This window comes from Zalophus californianus, chromosome 3 (genome assembly GCF_009762305.2).
Source record: "Zalophus californianus isolate mZalCal1 chromosome 3, mZalCal1.pri.v2, whole genome shotgun sequence".
Taxonomy (NCBI): Eukaryota; Metazoa; Chordata; class Mammalia; order Carnivora; family Otariidae; genus Zalophus; species Zalophus californianus.
In genome coordinates, this window is record NC_045597.1 from 33,945,631 (window position 1) to 33,968,808 (window position 23,178).

The following is a 23,178-nucleotide window of genomic DNA, read 5'->3' on the forward strand; positions in this document are numbered from 1 at the left end:
GTCACGGGATGGAGCCCAGAGTTGGGCTTTGTGCTCAGCAGGGAGTCTGCCTGGGATTCTCTTCTCTCCCTCTTCCTCTGCTGTGAGCGCATGAATGCTCTCTCTCTCTCTCTCTAATGGATGAGTAAGTCTTTAAAAAAAAAAGGTGACCGAGGCTAACTAAATCCAGAAGAAACCAAAGTACAAATCAGAATGCTATTAATTGGTAATGAGACATATAATTGTCATTTGGCCAGGAATGCCTGCTAATTTTACCAGCATTCTTTCCTTTTTTTTTTAAACAGTCACAGACCATAAGAAGCCACAGTAAAACTGAAAAATTGCGTGGTTCTCAGATAAACAGATGGCGAGGTTTTGGGTGACCGGAAAAGGTGAGCCAGCTAAAAGTCTAAGGTTCGCACAGTCTCAGAAGCACATCTATGTCAGTGTTTTTGAAACTGTAGGCCTCTTCAATTATATCTCAATAAAACTGGAAGGAAAAAAAATGAAACTTTGGGTCCCCACCCATAAGTATGAAAATCAATTAAACGGCTAAAGACCAGAATTGAGAAAAAAAAGTCAACAGACTAGAATAGATAGAAAACGTCAGAGTTGGGTGCCTGGGTGGCTCAGTTGGTTAAGCGACTGCCTTCGGCTCAGGTCATGATCCTGGAGTCCCAGGATCGAGTCCCGCATCGGGCTCCCTGCTCAGCAGGGAGTCTGCTTCTCCCTCTGACCTTCCTCCCTCTTATGCTCTCTACCATTCTCTCTCTCTCTCTCTCAATAAATAAATAAAAATCTTAAAAAAAAAAAAGAAAACGTCAGAGTACCTGCCATAGCTGGGGTAAATTCTGTTTTGAGAAAGTGTGTAATCATCACTAGGTCACAATGCGAACTGGTTTTTTAACTGTGGCTCCTGGACAAAAAAAAATCTGAAAGTAGCTTCTACAGACCAAGCTACAGACCTTCAAGCTTATAGTCAAGGGTAGAGAATTTGTACATCTGTGTTTTCTCATTTGACTGATACAAAAAATATTATTGCTCTGTGTACATGGGAAGAAGATAAATAAAACTTTCGATATTAAAAAGGAATCTTAAGATCCAAAAAGGACAGTACAAGAATTTCAGTAGCAGACAATTCTTCCTGACTCCTTTTATCTGTGTTTGGTCCACAGCAGACCACCTCCCCCCTCCCCTCCCCACCAATACATTCTTTATCAGATGTGTTAATGAGGTAGATTTGCCACAGTCAAGTGTGCCTCTTTCCAGGGATTAGCTGCTTTTCCACTGCACAAACTGACTTTTGAGATATTTGATCTCTCATAGGTTCCATTACATGAAACCCTTTTTATATGTATATATGGCATATAGCTCTAATTTTTATGTGCTGGTTTAGGTTAATTGTATTTGTGATTTTACAAAGAAACAGTACGAATTAGTGAAAACTTTGGATTATCAGTTGAGTGTTAACAAACCTTAAGTAAACTGTACTCCAGATTTAGGGAAGCGCTCAGAGGGCTGTGGCAGAAACAAATGACAGGATTAACTGGAAACCTACCAGGACTAATCTACCTTGTTACAATGTGATTCTGGAGATAAATAACTGATAAGATAGGTACCTTTGTGTCATCGACAAGCAGTCAACTAAAACATTAATATATTCCTTGGGGATTCTAACACACTGAGAAAGTATTTTAAAAATGAGAAAGAATGATGATGATACAGATATCATACACCTGGTGGATTATTCCTGGAATCTAGAAAAAAAGCTAGAAATTAAGAATCTATTTGTGTTCAACCACCAGAAAAGTGCCACTTTTCTAAAGAAAAGAAAGATGCTGTCTAGTAGATATAGTAACTTTGTTTTCCAGAAAAAGATATAAGCTGGGAATCCCAGAAATAAATATTTAAAGAGTCTTCACAGGCAGGGCCCAACCTAAGTGAGTCTAGGACAGCTGACCTGGCTTTCCTACCAACTAAATGAGAGACTGTCCTGTATCATTCAACCTTCACTGCCCTACTTCCATTCTCACAAAGAAATTCCTTATTTCTAAACTAGCTTACCAGCTAAAGTACATCAGGAAGACGTTGCAATTAGAATTCATGATGCTAGGAACTGAAAAGTCATTTTTTTGAAATGTAAATGTGCATAGCTACATATCTTGAGGTCTGAGCATACTTTGGTGAGATAAATCTAGATTCATCATCAAAAAAAGTTGAGTCCAGAGTCTCAGTACAAATGTCACAAGGAAGCGTCATAGGTATGATGAACTGTTGATCCCCTCAGCCTCCAGAGATGGAGGCTTCAATCCACCAGCAAAGTTCTTTAACCTGGAGTGCCACACAAATGTGTGGTTATGTCTTGAGAAAGGTTGGGAGGTACAGAGTTAGCACACAACCCTGTAGTAAGGCTACCCCAGCGCGGCATCCTGTGTCACTTGTCTTAATACATCCAGTTGTATTCATTATATTACCATATTACAAGTAACTGCCAAATTCATTTGTGATGCGTGATGAGAAAAACTGCTTTTATAACCTATCTACTTAGAAAAAATAATTTTTAAATTGTGGTTAAAATACACGTAACAGAAAATTTGCCACCATTATCATTTTTAAGTGTACAGGTCATTTTAAGTATATTGACATTGTTGTGCGACCATCATCACCATCCATCCACAACACCCTTTTCCTCATGTGTAACTGAAATTCTGTCCCCGTTGAACAGTAGCTCTCCACGCCCCCAGTTCCTAGCAGCCACTGGTCCATTTTCTGCTTCTATGAATCTGACTACTGTAGGTATATCCCATCTACTTTTTTTTTTAAAAGACTTATTTATTTATTTGTTTGACAGAGAGAGAGAGAGAGAGAGAGAGAAAGAGAGAGCTAGAGAGGGAACACAAGCAGGGGGAGCGGGAGAGGAGGGGCAGGCTTCCCGTGGAGCAGGGAGCCCCGTGTGGGGGTCAATCCCAGGACCCTGGGACCATGACCTGAGCCAAAGGCAGACACTTAACGACTGAGCCACCCAGGCGCCCCTATGCCATCTACTTTTATTTCCCCTTTTGTCCTAAGGAAAGTGTTAATGGGTCATGAAGTGACTGAAGTCAGGGATAAGAATGTAGTAAGAAAGGAATAAAGTCCTGGGGCGCCTGGGTGGCTCAGTTGGTTAAGCATCCACCTTCGGCTCAGGTCACAATTTCAGGCTCCTGGGATCGAGTCCCAAGTTGGCCTCCTTGCTCAGTGGGGAGTCTGCTTCTCCCTCTCCTTCTGCCTGCCACTCCCCCTGCGTATGCTCTCTCTACTTCTGTCAAATAAATAAATAAATCTTAAAAAAAAGAAAGGAATAAACTCTAGATATAAAAAGTACATATTAGACATCCTATTACTGAATAATGGAAAGAAGCACAAATCAGAAAATAATTTGTGAATATTGTACTTTTTCTGCCTTTGAAATTTCTCACTCTCTAACCCTCATTTTCACCTGTCAAAATCTTACACATTCTTCAAGGCCTGAATCTCAAATACTTTCTTTCTGCAGGAGCACATCAACATCATAGTATCTCTTCTTTCTTTAAATTTCCATAGCACTTAGCATTTTATTTTACTTTAAAGTAGTCCACCCAATTTCATCTGTATCAAAATGATCAAATATTCTATAATGTTTAGCAAGGGTTCCTACATGTAGTCAGGACAAACCTGTTGAACTAAGTTGTACTTATTTGAACATTTTTTGTCTTCCAGATGACCACATGTAGCCTTCTAAATCACTTCTACAGAGTCATGTGGTGATATAGCCATTTACATTACATAAACGTAATTTACCTGTCCAAGAGATGCTAGCCATTGAGATAACCAATTGAAATTAAGGTCTGAACCCTATCATAAACTCACTGTCATCTGGAACCTCATACACAAAGTACTGGTGCTACTATTCTTGTGATGTTCCCTGCCCTCCCTGGAGCCTAAGGTTTTTTATTGTTTCAATGCTGACAATCTGCTTGGAGAAAAGACTAAGAGCAGGATTGCTAACATCTGCATTTTTTTTAAGATTTTATTTATTTATTCGACAGGGAGAGACACAGCAAGAGAGGGGACACAAGCAGGGGCAGAGGGAGAGGGAGAACCGGACTCCCCACTGAGCAAGGAGGCCAATGTGGAACTCGATCCCAGGACCCTGGGACCATGACCTGAGCCCAAGGCAGACGCTTAACGACTGAGCCACCCAGGCGCCCAACATCTGCACCTTTATTAAGAAAATAGTGACAATGATATGAATTCTGAGTAAAAATGCTGGTTTGGAAAAGGATGGTAGCAGAATACTAGCAAAAGTTAGTTCCATGCTGCTCTGGAAGGAAAAAGGAAAGTTGCTCCAAAGAGCATTAGAACAGCTCCAATTTTTTTTCTAGAAAGGAGCAAGGTAAGCCTAGAGAAAAGGGCTAGCACAGCTAAAAGCTACCTTGAGAGAGAAAGTAGGTGATTAGCGGGAATGAACTGGGTGATTATGAATGAAAGGGACCGAGTTGGTGCTGTCCATTGTAGAAGTAGCACTAACCATAGTCTTGGGCACTAACCACACAGCCTTGGGAGTTGCTGCTTTTCACTGTCCCTGTCCTTTTAGTGTTAACACTTAAGTACCCCACCCAGCAGAGTTTTAACAGCTAAGAAGATAAGTAAATCAGGAAGGCACCTAACCATTTCTTTTTTAAGTCCTCAATTCCAAATATTTATTGAGTATCAACTTTGTTCCTGGGCTGTGCAAGGCAGTGGAAACACAGCTCCTACACTTAACAGCACTTACATTCCATGGCTCAATCTAGTCTTTGTTGGGGCATTCAATGCCTGAAAAACAACTCTGCCCTATCTGTGATTTTAATGGCCAGAATTTGAGAAAGGTGTCTATCAAATGCACCTTTTGGGGTTCCCTTCATACATAAATTATCACATGGGTACTGTAAAAGGCTCATATGAATATAAAAGCATATAAAGACAAGTATCTCAAGTTCTTCTACATCACAGCTCTACCTCTACCCTATCGCCCCATTGACAGCAGTTGTGTTTTCCTCATCTTTTCAATGCATATATGAACACACATCCATCCATCTATTCAGCATTAAATTTGGTATCAGGGAAAAATATCAATAGCAAATAATTTCAGCCAAAGGATCTGGAAGCAAATTAGAAATGTTTCCATTTTAGTTATAAAACTGTAAGACTGGGGCACCTGGGTGGCTCAGTCATTGGGTGTCTGCCTTCAGCTCAGGTCGTAATCCCAGGGTCCTGGGATAGAGCCCCACATCGGGCTCCCTGCTTGGCAAGAGGCCTGCTTCTCCCTCTCCCACTGCCCCCCTGCTTGTGTTCCTGCTCTCACTATCTCTCTCTGTCAAATAAATAAATAAAATCTTAAAAAAAAACTAAGATTATAAAATAACTAGATCTTATTTTCAAATATGTGCATCATAAATTCCTTATTAACAAGATTAGATGAGATGTAAGAAAAATGTTGCTATGGAAAATTGAAAATATTCAAAATAGTAACTATAAAAATTATAATGCCTGAAAAGAATAATAGCATATTAGTATAAAAGATGTCTGGACCTCATTTCATATGATCCCCCCCCCCCCATTTTACAGATTAGAACCAGCTTAGAGTGTTTAAATGACTCCCTCCAGGTCACCCAGTCAATTCACATTAACAATTTTGCATTAGCACAGTCTTGGTTTGACTGGTTTACAGTATTAGCTCTCACTTTTCATTAGGGTATAGCTGAGCTCATGCTTTTTTTTTTTTTTTTTTTAAAGTAGGCTCCACACCCAACATGGGACTTGAACTCATGGCCCTGAGATTAAGAGCTATATGCTCTACTGACTGAACCAGCCAGGCACTCCTGAGCTCATACCTCTTTTGAAAAATTTTCCCTTATTATAAAAGAAATTAAGTTTATTATAGAAAAAAAAAAAAACAGAAAACACACATAGGCAAAAAGAAGGAAATAAAAACCACCCAATTAATACTTTATATTTTGAATCTTCTTAATTTTATTCTCACTGAATAACATTTTGAGGCACTGGAGAAATTTTACTGTTAATTATATACTGGTTGTAGTCAAGATATCAGAATCAGGTTACCAGACAAAGTCAGAAATGCAGGAGGTCAGGGTCAGAAGGAATAGTTCACTGCTTGGAACAGAGAAGGGTCAGAAAGGCAGATCAGACGGTGTGACAGGCTTTAAGTAATTGGCTGTATCTTGTGGTTTTCATCTGACCTTACTTATCCTATCAACATCTATGTATTAGATTATAATATAATAGACATATCATATTGTCTGCCATCATCTTAGCCCAGTTTCTGAGCCATGGTCCTTTGGAATAAATAGCTGTAGGCAGCTTATTTGGTACCATGCGATTTCTGCTCACTAGTAAGAGCGGCCATTCAGTAGCCCGACTAATAAATAACCTTACCAAGACTTGCCACAAAGGCGTATCACCCAACAAAAAGAAGCTGCGCCAATTAGATTCTTGTTTTTGGAAAATACACAGAGAACTAGGTTATAAGAGAGTAGATGTGGGAAGGAAGCATGTCTCAAGACAAGGGGCCAAGAGCAAGTTAATGAGGAAGTGGAAACTATGAGTAAGCAGAAACTGGGAGAGAAACAAAGAGAAGCTGGTGTACCACCAGAGGAAAAGATCCCAGGACACAGCTGCGGAAATCCGGAAATCCGTATAGCTGCCTTGTTTCCTGGCTGGTCAATCTAGGCTTCCTGTTTTCTCTCTCCTGTCAGCTCAGTCTCCATTACCGCCACATGGATCCTTACAGTAATTATCCCTTATTCTATCTAAATTGTAACTCTCTGTCATTTTTAAAAAAAGGATGTTGAACCATGTAATAATCACCAAGCAATCTCTCATAACACATTGATCTCGAGCAGCATTATCTGAATGTATAATGAAGTAGCTTAGATCAGAAGCTCCCATACTCGACCAATTATTATAATCATCTTGGAAGTTTTAAAAAACTACGATTCTGGGGTTTCACTAAATCAGAGTATCACAGAGAAAAATCTGTCTGGTTTTAAGTGTCTGGTCAGATGGTAAAAATCACATTTCTTCTGGAAAATTAAAGCAAGGATGGGAAACCATGTTAAAGTGTAATATTTAATAATGTTACTATTTTGATTCTGTTGCCTTTTATTTTTATTCTTATTTGTTAAAACATCATTTTCAGTATTTTCTCTTTTAATCCAAATTTTTCTAATTTTCTGTTTTTTGAATAATTACATGTACATTTCTACCTAAAAATGCATTTTAGTTTATGTTAATATGATTGGTTTTGTACTTTATGAAGAGCCTCTTAGAGCAAAATATACTAATTACAAGTAAGAGGGGGAAGGAGATATTTTGCATGTCTTTTTATTCTTAGGTAAATTAAAAACTCGTATCTTATACAAAATGTCCCTCTGAGTCCCCTACAAGTCCTGAAGACCAGAGGAGGTAAATGCTACATTAAGGCTCATTTCTGGGCAAGCCCAATATGTTAACTAAAAACCAACTATCAGTTGTAAGGTAGGTAATACATACATTCAGAAAAGGGATTAATAATAGATCTCTCAAGGCCTTTTAATAAAACTGAAAAGTAGTTTAAAGCCAATATGAATAAGAGGTAAGAAACTTAAATATACTTATGAAAATCAGAGATATTAAAATTTTAAGTTAATATTGGTTGTACTTACAAAGAGTGTTGGTTTGGGTATAAATATATTGTCTTCATGTTCCCTAGGCACATTTAAAGTCTTTGATTTATGATTCTCTGTCATATTTTTTGCATCTGTTTTAGTAAGAAGTAACTGGTCCTCAGAGTGCTTACTACGCATATTGGTGACAATCTGTTTAATTGCTGCCAATTCCTGTTGATAGATGAAAACAGAAGATAATGGCAAGTGTGATTTTAGCAAGCAGACTAAAAATGATGGATGGTAAAACATTTATTTTTACTCTTGAAGTAGAAGAAACATTTGAAGCAATCACTATATGAATGAGGTGAGCTATGAAACTAACAACATGTCAATGTACAATGCTGCACATAATTATCGATTCATACCATTAGTATTTTTAGGATGGTAAGTGATAAATATATCATTCCATGCTCTAGTGGGCCCCTGATTTTTCTGCATATTGGGATCACCTGTGGCACTTCAAAAACTACTGATGTCTGTGTCCCACCAGCAGAGATTGTGAGTAACTGGGCAAGGAGATGGCCTTGGCTTTGGAATTTTCTAAAGATCTCCAAGTGATTCTAACTGGACAAACCTCGGAACCACTGGCAGAGCTACTTTCCGCCGAAGCTTTTCTACACCTGTTTGTTGAGTCGATGATTTAGGCACTTCATTTTTTCTCTTCCTCCTCTTCAATTATCAAAATTTCCTTTTGAAGTTTTATAAGAAGATGGTAGGGAAAAAGAGTCCAAAACTCTTTTTCTTGACTACTAATCACCAGTTCAAACCTTAAGTTTAATACAACTTCAGGATTTCTTCAATCATGTCATTCCCTATTCTTTTACAAATGAAAACTGGAGTTGGCTTTAGCAGTTGCTGTTTGAACTAAGAATTAATTTTGCTGAACTTGTTAAAGAGCTCAGATCACAATTTTCAGTCATTCCCCTTCTCAGTCTATTTTGTCTTTTATTTCTCCCCACAGTCAAACTGTTAGCATCTAACACTACTTAGTGGATATTTATGATTAATTACTAAATTCATTCAGTCAAATACAAGCATGTGGAGAGAGGGCAGATTAAACTCTCCTTTACCTTATTATCTGTAGGACAGTGGTGGGCTAGGTTGGAAGTCATTTTTCCCCTATTATTTTATTTCATTTTCATGCCAAGACACCAAAGTTATGGTGGCAGAGAGCTATTCTGCTCCCTTCTACTAATCTGTTTATAGACATCAGCTCTGGGTCACAGCAAGTTCCTACAGGCCTTTTTTTTTTTTTTTTCCCCCCTGGCTGTCATTAGTTCTATTTAGAACCATCTCGCTTGAGTGGGTATTTTAACACAGAGCTGTTGAGTTCAAGCCACCAAGCCTTAATAAATCTTAGGGCCAACAGAGGAGCTGGATGAAATGCTGCTGGAATCGTTCTTCTCCTTTCTGAAGTCCTGGGGTTGGCTTGGTGGAGGCACATGAGAATGTGTGCACCTTCAGACACTGCCAATCTGATATAATATCATTTGAGCCTTTTGAGGGATCCTTCTGCTTTCAAGATTATGTTATGTCATTTATATGCTCTCCATAGTGAAGTACATAATCACTGATTTGATTTTAAACATGTCTGGTAAAACACGGCAGATTTTAGCTCCTGTTCTAGTTACCACTGTAAGGAGAAGGGGAAGGGGAGATGATGGGCTCTCAGGCTATCGAAAGAAAACTTTCTCTCTGAAAGAACCTACGTTTACTTGCCGTAACTTTTGTATCTTGGCATGAAGATAAAATAATAGGAAAAACTAACCTCTAACACAACCTACTACTAATCTACAGATTAGTAAGGTAAAGGGGATCATATTTGTTGGCGAAGGGGACGGGTGGGGCAATAAAGATGAGGAGGGAGAGGAGGAAGGAGGTGCAGGTACATTAGGCAGAGGGCTTTGGCCCCTAAGTGCTGGGGAGGAGGCCACCATTTTGTTTCTCTTTGCCTTCCTTCTCCTGCTGGTAGAGGAGCAGTTACAGGAAACAGCTCATTCCTGACGCTGGTCAGGAGACAGAAGGGAAATTCATAGGTCTTTGCTTCATCCAGACTAGGATCACCTCAATTTAGGGTGTTGGCACAGTCTACTTTCATTCTTCTGGCTGCATTAGACAATGTTAGCATGGTTTCTGAAATGCAGGTAAAGAACACTGTACAAGTAACACAGTTCTATAAAATTCCCACTACAAAAATGCAGCTACAGTGGATACCAAGAGAACATGTAGAAAAGTTTTGCTCAGTTTTATTATGTTTGGTTACATAAATGATCCATCCCTTTTATGCCAATGGTAAATGTGGGGAATGAAAATTCCCCTTTAACATCAAATAGTATCCACAATACCATCATGTACTGAACACACAGAAAGCCAAGCACATGTACTGGAAATATTTTGGCATTAGGTTAGAAGTCAAAGACACATCTATTCCTGACTCTGTTATTCACTATGTAAACTTAGGCAATCTACTCTGGTTCAATGAGCTTCAGTTTCCTAATTGATAAAACGTATGCTTGTGTTACCTTTTTGGATATTTGCCAGTCTGATAAGTGAGTATGTTTATTTTGCATTTCTTCTATGGAGAGGTTGAGCAGCTTTTCATATATTTAAGGGTATTTGATATTCTTGGCCCATTTTTCTCCTGGGTGATTGGTCATTTTCTTGCACATGTCAAGAAGCTCTTTATATGTTAGAGATTTTAGCCCTTTGTAATATGAGTGGGAGACCCCCCTTTATCTTTTATCTATGTTTATGCTTTTTTTTTTTGGCTATGCCGAACTTTCTGATTCTGATGTAGCTGAATATGTCAGTCTCTCATTTTACAGCCTTCTCTGTGTTTTCTTCTTCCATTTTCCTCAAGTTACTTTTATGCTTTCTTTTACTTTTCCTTTTCAAACGTTTAGACCTCTGATCTGTTTGAAGTTTATCCTGGATTATGGTGAAGGGTGTGGATTCCACATCTTTCCCCCAAAGCTATTCTGTGATAACATTATGTACTCACCCATTTCAGATGCTTATCTTTATCATACACTAAACTTCCATAAGTAGATGATTTATTCCTGGACTTTTAAACTCTATTCCAATAGTCTGCCAATTCATACACTCATGTCACACTGTTGTAATGTTTAATGATTTGGATATATTTTTGGCTCTATTCTTAGAGATAGGGGTGGACTTATATTAAATTAAAAGAAAAACTTAGAAGAACTGACTTTTATGATATTGAGTCTTTCTATCCATGACAATATTTTAATAGATCTTTCACCTACATTTTTGGCATAAATTGTCATGCCCTTATTGGTATTATAATTATAAACAGAATGGTTGTAATTATGAGATCTCAATTCTCAGACTGACAAAACAAAAATAAATAAACCAACATTAACATATACGAGCTAGAAAACTTGTCACTACAAAACAGAATCGTTTGGTAAGATGAAGTCACCTGGAGATCTTCTGGTTCGTTCCTGATCTGGTTTGGTTCTTACCATGTTCTTGTCTGGCTCTTGATTATTGGCTCCATCTCCTATTTAAGATTCTGCTCTTATTGTTTGGACTTGACTTTTGCATTTCATTTCCCTAGCTTTTGATTCTGCTTTTCTCTGGTTTTAAACCATCCTTTTCTGATTGGTCAGTAGGGTTATTTGTGCTTATATTTGATGACTTATAAATACTGTTCACTGTAGAGCAGAGAATGTGATTAGATGCACAAGAAAGGAACCTCTGATGTTCAAAGGAGAATGTTTCAAGTATCATGTTCAATTGAATTCTTTTTCTTACATTGCATCTATTGCTTAAAATCATGCAATTTACCTGGGTTCCTATTTGTACTCTGACTTTCTAAAAGAGATTTCCCTCCTCCTTAGAGTTCCTGCCTTTTATTTTTTTTTTTCTCATTGATGGAAACAATACATGCCTTTTCCCATATTACCTAAGATTATCTAGCTTCTTAATCATGCTATTTATTAGTTGGGTTCCATTTTGTAGACTGCTTTTAAGACTGATGCCCAGTTATTATTTTGAAATTTCTTTTTATTACTTTATTTCTTCATCATTTATCTTGGCAAGTTTTATTATTTCTGAGAGGGTATTGTGGAAGAAAGTATTGTGCTTTTCTTCAGGACTTTGATGGTATTACTTCGTTGTTTCCTAAAGTCAAATTTCTGAGAACTACGATGCCAAGCTGATTCTTATTTCATTTGTTTTTTTCTTTCCCAAAGTTTTTTCTTTTTTATTATTATGTTCAGTTAGCCACTGTATAGTACATAATTAGTTTTTGATGTAGTGTTCAATGATTCATTAGGGAAGTATGACACCCAGTGCTTATCACAACACGTGCCCTCCTCAATACCCATCACCCAGTTACCTCCTCCCCCGACTCTCCTACTCTCTGTACCCTTTTCCTGGCATTTTTACTTACTTACAAGAATTTCATGATTTTTATTTTAGCAATTTTTGGAAATAAAATATCACCAATGTTTTTTTTTTTTTGTTCTCTGTTTCTTATTTTATGGAAATACTACTTTCTCATATTTTTCTGAAAAAACGAATTACACCTTATAAGTTCTTTTCTGCTATGGAGTTTTGTTTTTGTTTTCTTTGGAGACCAGGGTCAGTTTCTCTGTTGTGATTTTTTTTCCCTTTTGTGTTACTAATTTTCTTCTAGTTTCTGACAGTCTTTGGTGTGTGTTCCAAATTATGAACAAAGAACCAGATTAAAAGTTTTCTTTCTGTTTTTCATTTCATTCATGTGAATGAAACAACGGAGTACTCTCTCTGAATACGTGGACGAGAAAATGTGTTGAGTAGGCTTCACTGTAGGGTTCATGCAGAAAGCAGGCTCTCTTCTCCAAAATGTCAAAATGTAGATTGCCCTAATCTGGAGTCCTTTATTTTGGCTGTTTTAGCCTATTCTTGGCAAATTCTCCATTAATTTCTCAAAATATTTTTAAAAATTCCCATTTTTTAAAATTATACAAGCATTACTTATTCATTGTAAAATTCAAATACCGTAAAAGTGACATGCCCCAATCCTCTTTCCCTTTAACCACTAGTTTGAGATATTTAAATACTATTCTACATACATAGTGTGATTTACAATAACAGTCATTAATTCTGACACTTTTATGCTGCTTTTCAAAAAGCTAGTAGTATATATGTTATAATCTAGTATTTCAAATACATAAAAAAATTACAGTTTCAAGAATGATGAACCATTCATTAAAATTAACAACTCTAGAATTGCATCTGGCTATACAATTGAGACTTAGGACAAAACTGAAATAAAATGAAACAAAACCACATTGCAGTAAAATAATTACTATCAAAATGGAAGAATTAAGGGCAAGGACATTCTTATGAAACTTGCAGATGATGATGAGGAGGAGGAGGATGACTCTCATTGCATAAATAATCTCTCTAAAAGAGATAAACTGCTCTCCTGGATCCCAAATCACATATCTTGGCCATTTAATATAAACTATTTGCACAGAGTGGTGGTATATTAAAACAGCTCAACTGCAGAGCAGCTGCTTAACACTATTGCAGAGCTGATGCCAATAAATTGCTGAAAGTTGTAAACTCTGCAAAGATGCTGGCAAGGGGACACATAGATGGCATTTCTTGATGAAAATAGCTCTGACAAGTATAATGCAAAGTATGTGCTCCACGGGAGGTCAAATGTAAGTGTTTCTGCATAGGAATAACAACGTTCTGGTTAACAAGTCTGGAAATTCTGTGCATCTTTCCCACTTGAGGTACACAGGAGGTAAAAACCAACCTTGTTTTAAACCAAGTACGTGCATATTTTGGATATTTAAATTTCATCTGAAAGGGTATTTAAAAAACATTTTATTATGGAAACTTTCTAATATGCAAAGAATATATGAAGCTCTCAGTTCTACTGCCCAACTGTAACAATGGTCAACATTTTGTCCATATTGTTTTTTAAAACAGCTTTAGTGAGATATAATTCATAACCATACAATCATCCATTTAAACTGTATAATTCAATGGTTTTAAGTATATTCATGGATATGTGCACATTACATCATAGTCAATTTTAAAACTTTTTTATCACCTCAAAAAGAAACCTGGATTCCTTTAGGAATTACTCCTCGATCTCATCTTCCTCTCAACTTCCCAGCTCTAAGCAACCACTAATCTACTTTCTGCCTCCATAGATTGCCCTGTTCTAGACATCTCATATAAATGGAATCATAATATATGTAGTCTTTTGGTACTGGCTTCTTTCACTCAGCATAATGTTTTCAAGGTTCATCCGTGTTATAACATATATCAGTACCTCATTTCTTTTTATGGCCAAATAATACTCTACTGTATGGCTATACCATATTTTGTTTATCCATTCATCAGCTGATGGACATTTGGGTTGTTTCCACTTCTTAGCTGTTGTGAATAATGCTGCTATAAACATTCATGCACAAGTTTTTGTGCGGACATGCTTCATTTCTCCTGGGTATATACCTAGGAGTAGATTGCTGGGTCATATGGATCTCTGTTAAGTTGTTTGAGGGACTGCCAGACTGTTCTGTCAACAATGTTTTATCTATTTCCTTACCAGTTTTTCTGAAATATTTCAAAGCAGATTTCAGACCTGTAGATGATTTCACTTACAAATACTTTAGTAGAGATTTTTAATACATGATTTTTGAGGATGTTAAAATATACCTTGAATGTCAATGCCACTACACTCTCAACAATGGACAAAGCAGATTTTGTATGGCAGAACTGTGAGAGAATTGTTATCAGTATCTACAACTGCAAACTCCTATTTTTCAGTCCCTCCCTCAGTCTTCCCTTCGAAATACTTGCTCCCATTTGTAGGATAACCTTTCCCTGGGGTTGTCCCTTTGCCTCAAGGGGAGAATATAAGGTTTTTAGGTGTGGGGAGAGGAAGAGAGAGGACAAGAGCTAACATTCACTGAGTATCTACTATGTGCTAGGCTTTGTGCTACGTATTTTATATAATAATTTAATCCTCTTCCAGGGGCGTCTGGGTGGTGCTTTTGGTCGGGTGTCTGACTCTTGATCTCAGGGTCATGAGATTAAGCCCCATATCGGGCTCTGCTGCTTAAGACTCTCTCTCTCTCTCTCTCTCTCCCTCCCTCTTCCCCCGCTGCACTCACTCTCTCTCTCAAATAAATCTTTGAAAAAAATAATAATTTAATGCTCTTCCAAATACCAAGAGGTAAATATTACTTCAGTTTTGAAGATGAAGAAACGAGCTTAGAAGGTTTTAAGAAATTTAGCCAAGTCCATTAGTTACTAATAAATGAAACCAGTTTTCAAATGTAGGTCTTTCTGCATTCAAAGCTGTTATTATTTATAAAATAGTGCATCTATCTTCTATCAAAGGCTTTGATACACACATACAAATTCAGGTTTGGAAGGGATCTTCAAGTTATTTAACCTGGCCTCTATACAAAACAAAACAAAACAAAACAAAACAACAGCAATAACAACAAAAAAACAAAGCAAAACAAAACAAATAAAACATGTCTCCTTATAATTTCTACTCTTAGGTTTTAATTCTAGCCTTTGGAGACGTGTATAACAAGTCTATTATTGCCTCTTTCACATGCTTACTTTGAATTTCTTAGATTTCTCTAAATCATTTCTTCTGTAAACACCCCCAGTTCACTCGTGTCTATTATGACTAAAAAGAATTCTTGAATTCTTTCACCATCCTGATTGTTCTCCTCAGAATACCTTCTAGTATTGAGAAGTTTTGGGCCTAGAACAGAACAAAGAAAGGAGTCTTGGCCAGAGCAGAGCAGAGCAGAGTAAGATCTAGCTTAGCAACTCCTTATTCTAAAGCATTTAAGATGACATTCACATTTTTGGAACCATACCTTATCTATGACTGAAAGCTTAGCAAGAGCTCAAGTATATACATGAATGAGAGACAACTGTGCTGTCATAGCCTAAGGGACATAACTAATCACCTGGTACATTCTTTCCTGAACTTGGATATAATCTAAGGTCATGCTCAACAGTGATCCAAGTAGAGGAAGCTAGTATTAACACAATAAAGTAGGCCCCTGAGTTGAAATCACTGCCATGGTTGACAAAACAGAAGTGTGGGCCCTTTGATTCTGTTCTCATTGGCTTGTACACACCCTTTACGTCCTCTGATTGCTGGATAGTGTATCTTGGACTTCTGACTGCTCTGCCTTCCGGTATTCACGCTCTCTTGGTGCCCCGCTCTCCCTCTGTAACAGTCTTCATCTAGTTGCTGTCTAGTTTCTGGCCTTTACTATCTCAGTATAATCTGACAGGTTTTGATGCATATTCTAGCTGATTTCCATCATCGACATCAGACTCTAAACACTGTGCTCTACTTTGAGGACCTGTTTCCAGAGTACTGCTCACTCCAGTGCCTGTACTTTCTCCATGTTGTATTCCCAGCCTTCTTGCAGTGTTAGCTCCCTGATACGTGATCAGTGACTTAAGTTTATATTAAAATACTGCCAATATGGTACCTGACGGGATTATGATATAATTACCTCATATCGTTAATCTCTCCTGGCCACCACACGTTTCCAGAGACCTATTTTATAGCTTTGCAGTTTTGTGTGTCTCCTCATGTTCTAGAATTGTTTGGTTTCTTAAAAACCTCTACAATTCTAAGAGAATCATAAAAACACAGGGATAGAAATGATAGCAAGAGGTCTTTACTTGTTCCTCACTGATTAAAAAAAAGTCAGAGAAGTGTACTTACTATTTTTTTTTTTTAAAGATTTTCATTTATTTGACAGAGAGAGGGAGAGAGCGCACAAGCAGGGGGAGCGGCAGGCAGAGGGAGAAGCAGGCTCTCCCCGCTGAGCCAGGAGCCCGATATGGGGCTTGATCCCAGGACCCTGGGATCATGATCTGAGCTGAAGGCAGACGCTTAACCGACTGAGCCACCCAAGCGCCCCTGTACTTACTTATTTAAAAGAAAATATGCCAAACTTCTAAAATACAGTGGGAAAAAATATTTCATTCTAAAATACAAAATCAAAAAACTAGGTAATAACAAGCCTATACGATACCTAAGAGATGTGAAAATGTGATGTGAAAAAAGTTAAAAGGGCATTATACACAGATAAAATACTTTTATGATCAGATATTATATTGCTTCACATAAGTGTTTCACTTGCAAGGTACAACAAAGATATTTGTAATTTTAAAGATGATGAAAAAGATTAAAGCAGCCAAAATACTTATGAAAATCAAAATAATTTAACCTAGTTCTACTAAGTTCTGTACAAGTCCACATAAACATAGAGGCCCACAGAGTACAATCTAAGAGAAATTCATGTGTCTTTTATGCAACTCAAAATCAAGGAGAGTTAACATTCCACGAGATGGACTGAGATTTAGCTGCTCCTTCTGTGAAATGGGTATAAGACCCTCACAGGTTTCTGTGAGGCTTAAAAAAAAGGGTATTAAAAAATTCCAAAGTCACGGGGCGCCTGGGTGGCTCAGTCGTTAAGCGTCTGCCTTCAGCTCAGGTCATGATCCCAGGGTCCTGGAATCGAGAGCCCCACATCGGGCTCCCTGCTCAGCAGAGGGCCTGCTTCTCCCTCTCCCACTCCCTCTGCTGGTGTTCCCTCTCTCGCTGTGTCTCTCTCAATCAAAATAAACAAATAAAATCTTAAAAAAAAATTCCAAAGTCACATATAAATATTAAACATTCTTATTATTAACTGAAAATTCTAGAAGGCAGAAGCATGGAGGAATAATTTAAAACTTTTCCTTTCTTTGATTCCTTAGTTTCTAGATATACTCGGTTGAAAGCAATCTATAACTGATTTGTAAGTATGTTAGTCTATCATAATTGATCTGAAAATGTTTTAAACATTTTGGAAGAAAGAAGCTATAAAAACTCAAGATATTATTATTGATATATAATAGGCTTGGTTCTGGCATACTTTTATTTCTTACTTAAAAAATTTTTTTTAAAGATTTTATTTATTTGAGAGAGAGAAAGAGAGTGAGCGAGAGACAGCACAAGCAGGGGCGGGGTGCGGGGTGGGGAGAGGCAGAGGGAAAGGGAGAAGCAGACTCTCCGCTGAGCAGGGAGCCCAACGCAGGGCTCTATCCCAGGACCCTGGGATCATGACCTGAGCCGAAGGCAGACGCTTAACCCACTGAGCCACCCAGGAGGCCCTGGTTCTGGCATACTTTTAAAAGTATGTGTAAACTTGGGCGCCTGGGTGGCTCAGTCGTTAAGTGTCTGCCTTCGGCTCAGGTCATGATCCCAGGGTCCTGGGATCGAGCCCTGCATCGGGCTCCCTGCCCCGCAGGAAGTCTGCTTCTCCCTCTCCCACTCCCCCTGCTTGTGTTCCCTCTCTCGCTGTCTCTCTCTCTCTGTCAAAAAATAAAATCTTAAAAAAAAAAAGTATATGTAAATTCGACATTAGCAATGAGTTATTTTTTGCAATATTTTAGTCCCCGAATTTCCTTGGACCTGAATTCACATACCTTTATGTGGAAAAAATAAGCATTCTAAAACTTTACAGAGAAAATATGACTTCCCTTGTTATGTGTGTTTTAGGTTTTCACTACAATAATTGTCCTTCTTTAAAATACTCACTTAAGGGGCGCCTGGGTGGCACAGTGGATTAAGCATCCAACTCTTGGTTTTGGCTCAGGTCGTGATTTCAGGGTTGTGATCTTAGGGCCCTGATCTTAGGGTCATGAGATCGAGCCCTGTGTTGGGTTTATGCTCAGTGCAGAGTCTCCTAGGTCTTCTCTCTCCCTCTGCCCTCTGCACCCCCCAACCCACACGAACGGGCACTCTCTCTCTCTCTCAAATAATAAATCTTAAAAGAGAATTCACTTAAACTCACTAAATCAAAACAAATTTTAACTGGCAGAGCATCACTAAGATGAGAAACGTATGAATCTGAGGATAATTACAACTTCATCTAAAGAAAAATTAACTTACTCAGTATTTTTTTTAGTCATGCTGATGTAAAATTTAACTACATAGGTATATAAGAAAAACATGTAAAAGGTATTCTTAAGAAAATGTCAAAACAGTTAAGTATGAACCAAAAGGCATGACACACATATAGAAATATGTAATTTGTTTGAACCCTTTATGAAGTGGATTGCCTAAGGGGCACTTGTGGTGCTGAAACGTCCCTGAAACTTTCCGAGAAATCACAAAGAACATACAAGTTAGAATCTGGGAACATAAACATACCATAAAAGAATGATAATTATACTGTGACTTCACTTTTAGGAAACCTGGCTAACTGCAGGTTTGTTTTCTTGTTAAGTGATACACACTGCAGTAAGAGGCAAGTATTCTGGGCTAATGGGAGTCCAACATTCAGGCAAGAATAGGGCTCTGCATATTCTAGGAACCTTAGTAAGGAGTGGTTAGTTAATTCTGGTTACATACTAACTGAAATGCCAGTAGACCCTGAAAGACATTATTGGTAGAAGCACTAACTAAAAGGGTAGAAGAATCTCAGGTCTTAGAAATATGTATCATTTTTGATACAGATATGATACAAATTTTGATACAAATATGTATCATTTTTAAGAGGCTTGATACCCATAAGGTTGCTTGTGGGTACAGGTACCATGTCCAGGGTTTTAGGAGTAGCTTTATTTTAGACAAACTTTACAGATATGACTTCCTAGCGGCTACTTTTAGATAATTCTCTGAAACTGTTCTTGGGTGTAGGAGAGCTTCTTCAGTTAAAATGATATCAGTTGTCAGTGTATTTTACTATCTGAGGGAAGGGGATGAGGCTATATTAAAGGTTAGTTTCTGAAGTTTTCTATTTGACTATTCTATTTGACAGTTTCAAGTGCAATTACAATTGAAGAGATAAAGGACCATAACAAACATTCAACTGAGTACTTATTATGTGCTAAATACTGTGCTTAAGGCTAATATATTAGGAAAAATGAGGCACTTTACTGGCCAAGTCATATGCGTAATTATATAGTGATGTGAACATTAATAGAAATATTTTAAAAATTACTGGAAAGAAGTAGAAAAAAGGGATAAATTTTTCTTTGTCAAACTGAGAGAACTTCAAAGAATATGTAACATTTGGATTGACTCTTGACACAGAAGGAAAATAGAAAAAGGAACCACATTCATTGAGTCACGTGCCTGTTACACGCCGGGAATGTTACTACAGTATTTAATTCTCATATAGTCCTGCAAGGTAGACATTACCTTTACACACGAGGAAAGGGAGCTTAGAGGGGTTAAATTACTGTCACAAGAATCCACAGCTATCAAGTGGTAGAGCTGTGATAGGAACTCATATCTTGTCTGACTTTGGCTTTTTCCACAGTAGTTTAAAATGTAGGTGACATAAAGAATATAAAGGTAATTCCAACCTTACCTTACAATTCTAACAAGAGATCTGAACACATATATACGCATGTACACTAGAAGGTAGAATGTAATTCTGGACCAATCCCATTGTCCATCTTCTCCATGTTTATACCTACCATGCTGAACGCTATGAGAGAAAAATTGCGCAGAATGGTACTACTATAAACACATGGTGTTTCAACTTGGCAATTATTTGGTGTTTCCATAATACATATTGCTCATTTACTGTGTAGCTATTTGAAAATTCTATTTTCCTCAAAATTCTGACGCTAGCAAATCTCCTGCCATTAGAGCACAGCCATTGGATGGGAACTGCCTATATTCTTACCACCAAACCCACAAACTCATTTTTATCTTTACATAATCTTTATTTCTATCTTCAAAATAGAAAAGGTGCCCCTCCTGTCTAAAGTTGAATCCCATCACTTGTGCTCTGGATCTCCTTCTTCCCCAACACTTTGCTCAACTGATTCTCTTGTTTGTACCTACAATGTCTCTCTCTACCTGGCTCCTTCCCATCACCATTTAAACTGGATACTTTCTGGCTGTGAGAGGTAAAAGCCCTTGACCTCATGCCCCTCCACCCCCATCATCCTATATTCTCTGATTTAAATATCTTAATGGTTGTCTATTTTTCCTACGACCATTTTTCAACTTCTGCTCATTCATCAATTCACTGCAGTCTGCTTTTTGGCTCCACTGAAACTGATGTACCATTTTGTTAAATTCAATCGATGCTTTCTTTTCATCTTTGTTTGATTTGGCCCCTTGACAGCCCATTGTCACTGGTCAGATTCTACTCTCTTTCTGATGTTCCTGTCATTTCTCTGGTTACCCCGCCTTCTAACTTGTGTAAACTCTTTTTCCTCTGCCCATCCCTTAAATGTTGGTGCTCTTCAAGATTCTGGCCTAGGCCTTTTTCTGCTCTCATTCTATGTAGTTCATTTACCAGGTCATTTAAACCCTTCCATATAAAGCACCATCTTTACTGGACATATCCACTTAGGTATTTCCTTGAGCTTTTCTTCTCCAAATCTATTTCTCCCATGTGTTTTGTGGCACCACCATAAACCCAGGACAAAAGCCAAAACCTTGGGCATCAATTCTCATACCTCCTCTCTTCAACATTTCCTGGATCCAATCACCAAACCCTATGATTCTGCTTTCTTTCTTTTCTGTTTCTTTTTTGGATTTATTTATTTATTTATTTGAGAAAGAGCGAGAGAGAGCACAGAGGCAGAGGGAGAAGCAGGCTCCCCACCGAGCAGAGAGCCTGACGTGGGGCTCGATCCCAGGACCCTGAGATCATGGCCTGAGCTGAAGGCAGATACTTAACGACTGAGCCACCCAGGCGCCCCATGATTCTGCTTTCTAAATAGCTTTCAAATTAGTCCATTCTTGTTGGACACCATCATCGCCAGTCTGGTTCTAGACACCCTCATAACTCACTGAAATACTGGAAAAGCTTCCTAATCGGGGTTCTAACCACTACCCTTAATACAGTTACAGAAGAAATCACAAAGGGGTTTTACATCAGCTTCTTAAAATTATGCACAGTATTCTAGTAGACATTTGGCTTATTAAAGATGCTTTTCCTACCCTTGAAAACTTATATTCTGAGGGCACATGATGAAATATATACTCAGAAAAGCAGAATGAGAATTTCCAAGTCAGCAAATCTTATTTTAAAAAGCAAAGATGAGTGGGTAAAAATGGATGAAAAATGAAAGCCACTTAAGAAACGATTCCTGAGAAGTACACTCAACAAGAAAGAAGATATTCTAGGGGCGCCTGGGTGGCTCAGTCATTAAGTGTCTGCCTTCGGCTCAGGTCATGATCCCAGGGTCCTGGGATCGAGCCCCACATCGGGCTCCCTGCTCATTCTAACATTCTAAGGAATTACATTTCTTATACTCAACTGAATGTTGAACTTGAAGCCCTGCTACCCTTCTCCAAGAATGAGATCCTATCAGTTGCTCTTTGCCTTTACCTCTTTTTTCTCATTATTTAAGATTTATATTATTTTATATTTTTATACCTAAGATGTGTTAGCACAAGTGAAAACATTTAAGGGTAAAAAAGATCACAACCCACTTAAAGGAAACTGAAAAAGTTATTCGGAGGCATCAAAAGTGAAAGAGGAAAAAAAGAGATCATAACACCTGGATAAGATATTCAGCTCTGAGTTTTTTGGCACCTAAGACAAAAAGGAAACACATTAAATTACACAGTTTTCACTTTCTGACAAAAAGAAAGAATATAACTTCATCTACAGAGGCAAAAACTTTCCTGGAACTAATGCAAGCAGTAATTCATCGTGAGATTTTTGTCTAAATGGGACTAAGGAAAAAGATCATAAACTTTTGTTTCAGGAAAAAAAAGTATTTGCTTTTAGTTTTGACAGTAAGTAGGTAATCATGGTTCAGGTCCGTAACTCTTATCAGCCTCAGTTTCATCTGTAAAAGTGGGGACAATGAGATTTAATTCTGTGATATTTAACTTAGCTACTTTTAAAGTGAATCATTTTGATCTAACACTAATATAGAAAATAAAACCCTTTATGGCCATGCCCCAATGTCCTAGAACTGTCAACCTAGAATTATCTCATCTGTTTTCTTTCTTCATCTAACACATACTTGCCTACTGTAAATGAGTGGATGATCTCATTTTATATTACACGACCGTCTAAAGTCTTATTGGAACTAAATGACACTGCTTAAAAAGTTAGAGCTAGAGGTGTCCAGTGTAAAAAAGACAATGAAAAATTTAAAATGTGCATTTGATCACATGTGGATTTAAACTCAGAAAATTTAGCTGATTAAAGCAGTGACTCATATTAGACAATTTTCCCAGGGTCCTGCCTAGTGTGGGGCAAGCTCTCATGTGCACTGTGCATGACTCTGGGAATGGGCCTCTCCTACATTTTGTGCCCTAGGGCCTTGCTGGCCTCACCTTAGTCTTAACCCTGATTTTCACTTTCAAAAAATTTTATTTATCAGAGGTATTCTTATCCAACTGTTATTTATTGGCTATTTTAAGAACTTGACTCTCATAGCCTTAAAACGAATATATCAATCCTGCAGACTCTGTTTCTTC

General features: G+C 37.8%; 1 protein-coding gene across 8 annotated transcripts in view; it reads right to left on the reverse strand.

Annotated features, from left to right (window-relative positions):
• Positions 1 to 23,178, reverse strand: part of PIBF1 (progesterone immunomodulatory binding factor 1) — a 231,456-nt gene that overhangs the window by 29,658 nt on the left and 178,620 nt on the right. For 7 of the 8 annotated variants that reach the window (XR_003519163.1, XR_003519164.1, XR_003519162.1 and 4 more), the window contains one exon: positions 7,704 to 7,877. The exons of the other annotated variant lie outside the window; for it this stretch is intronic. Coding sequence is in view for 4 of the 7 variants with exons in the window: in XM_027589896.2 (XP_027445697.1) it covers positions 7,704 to 7,877 (174 nt within the window). In the remaining 3 variants the exon portion in view is untranslated. The remainder of the gene's footprint in view (positions 1 to 7,703; positions 7,878 to 23,178) is intronic. 8 annotated transcript variants of the gene reach the window in all.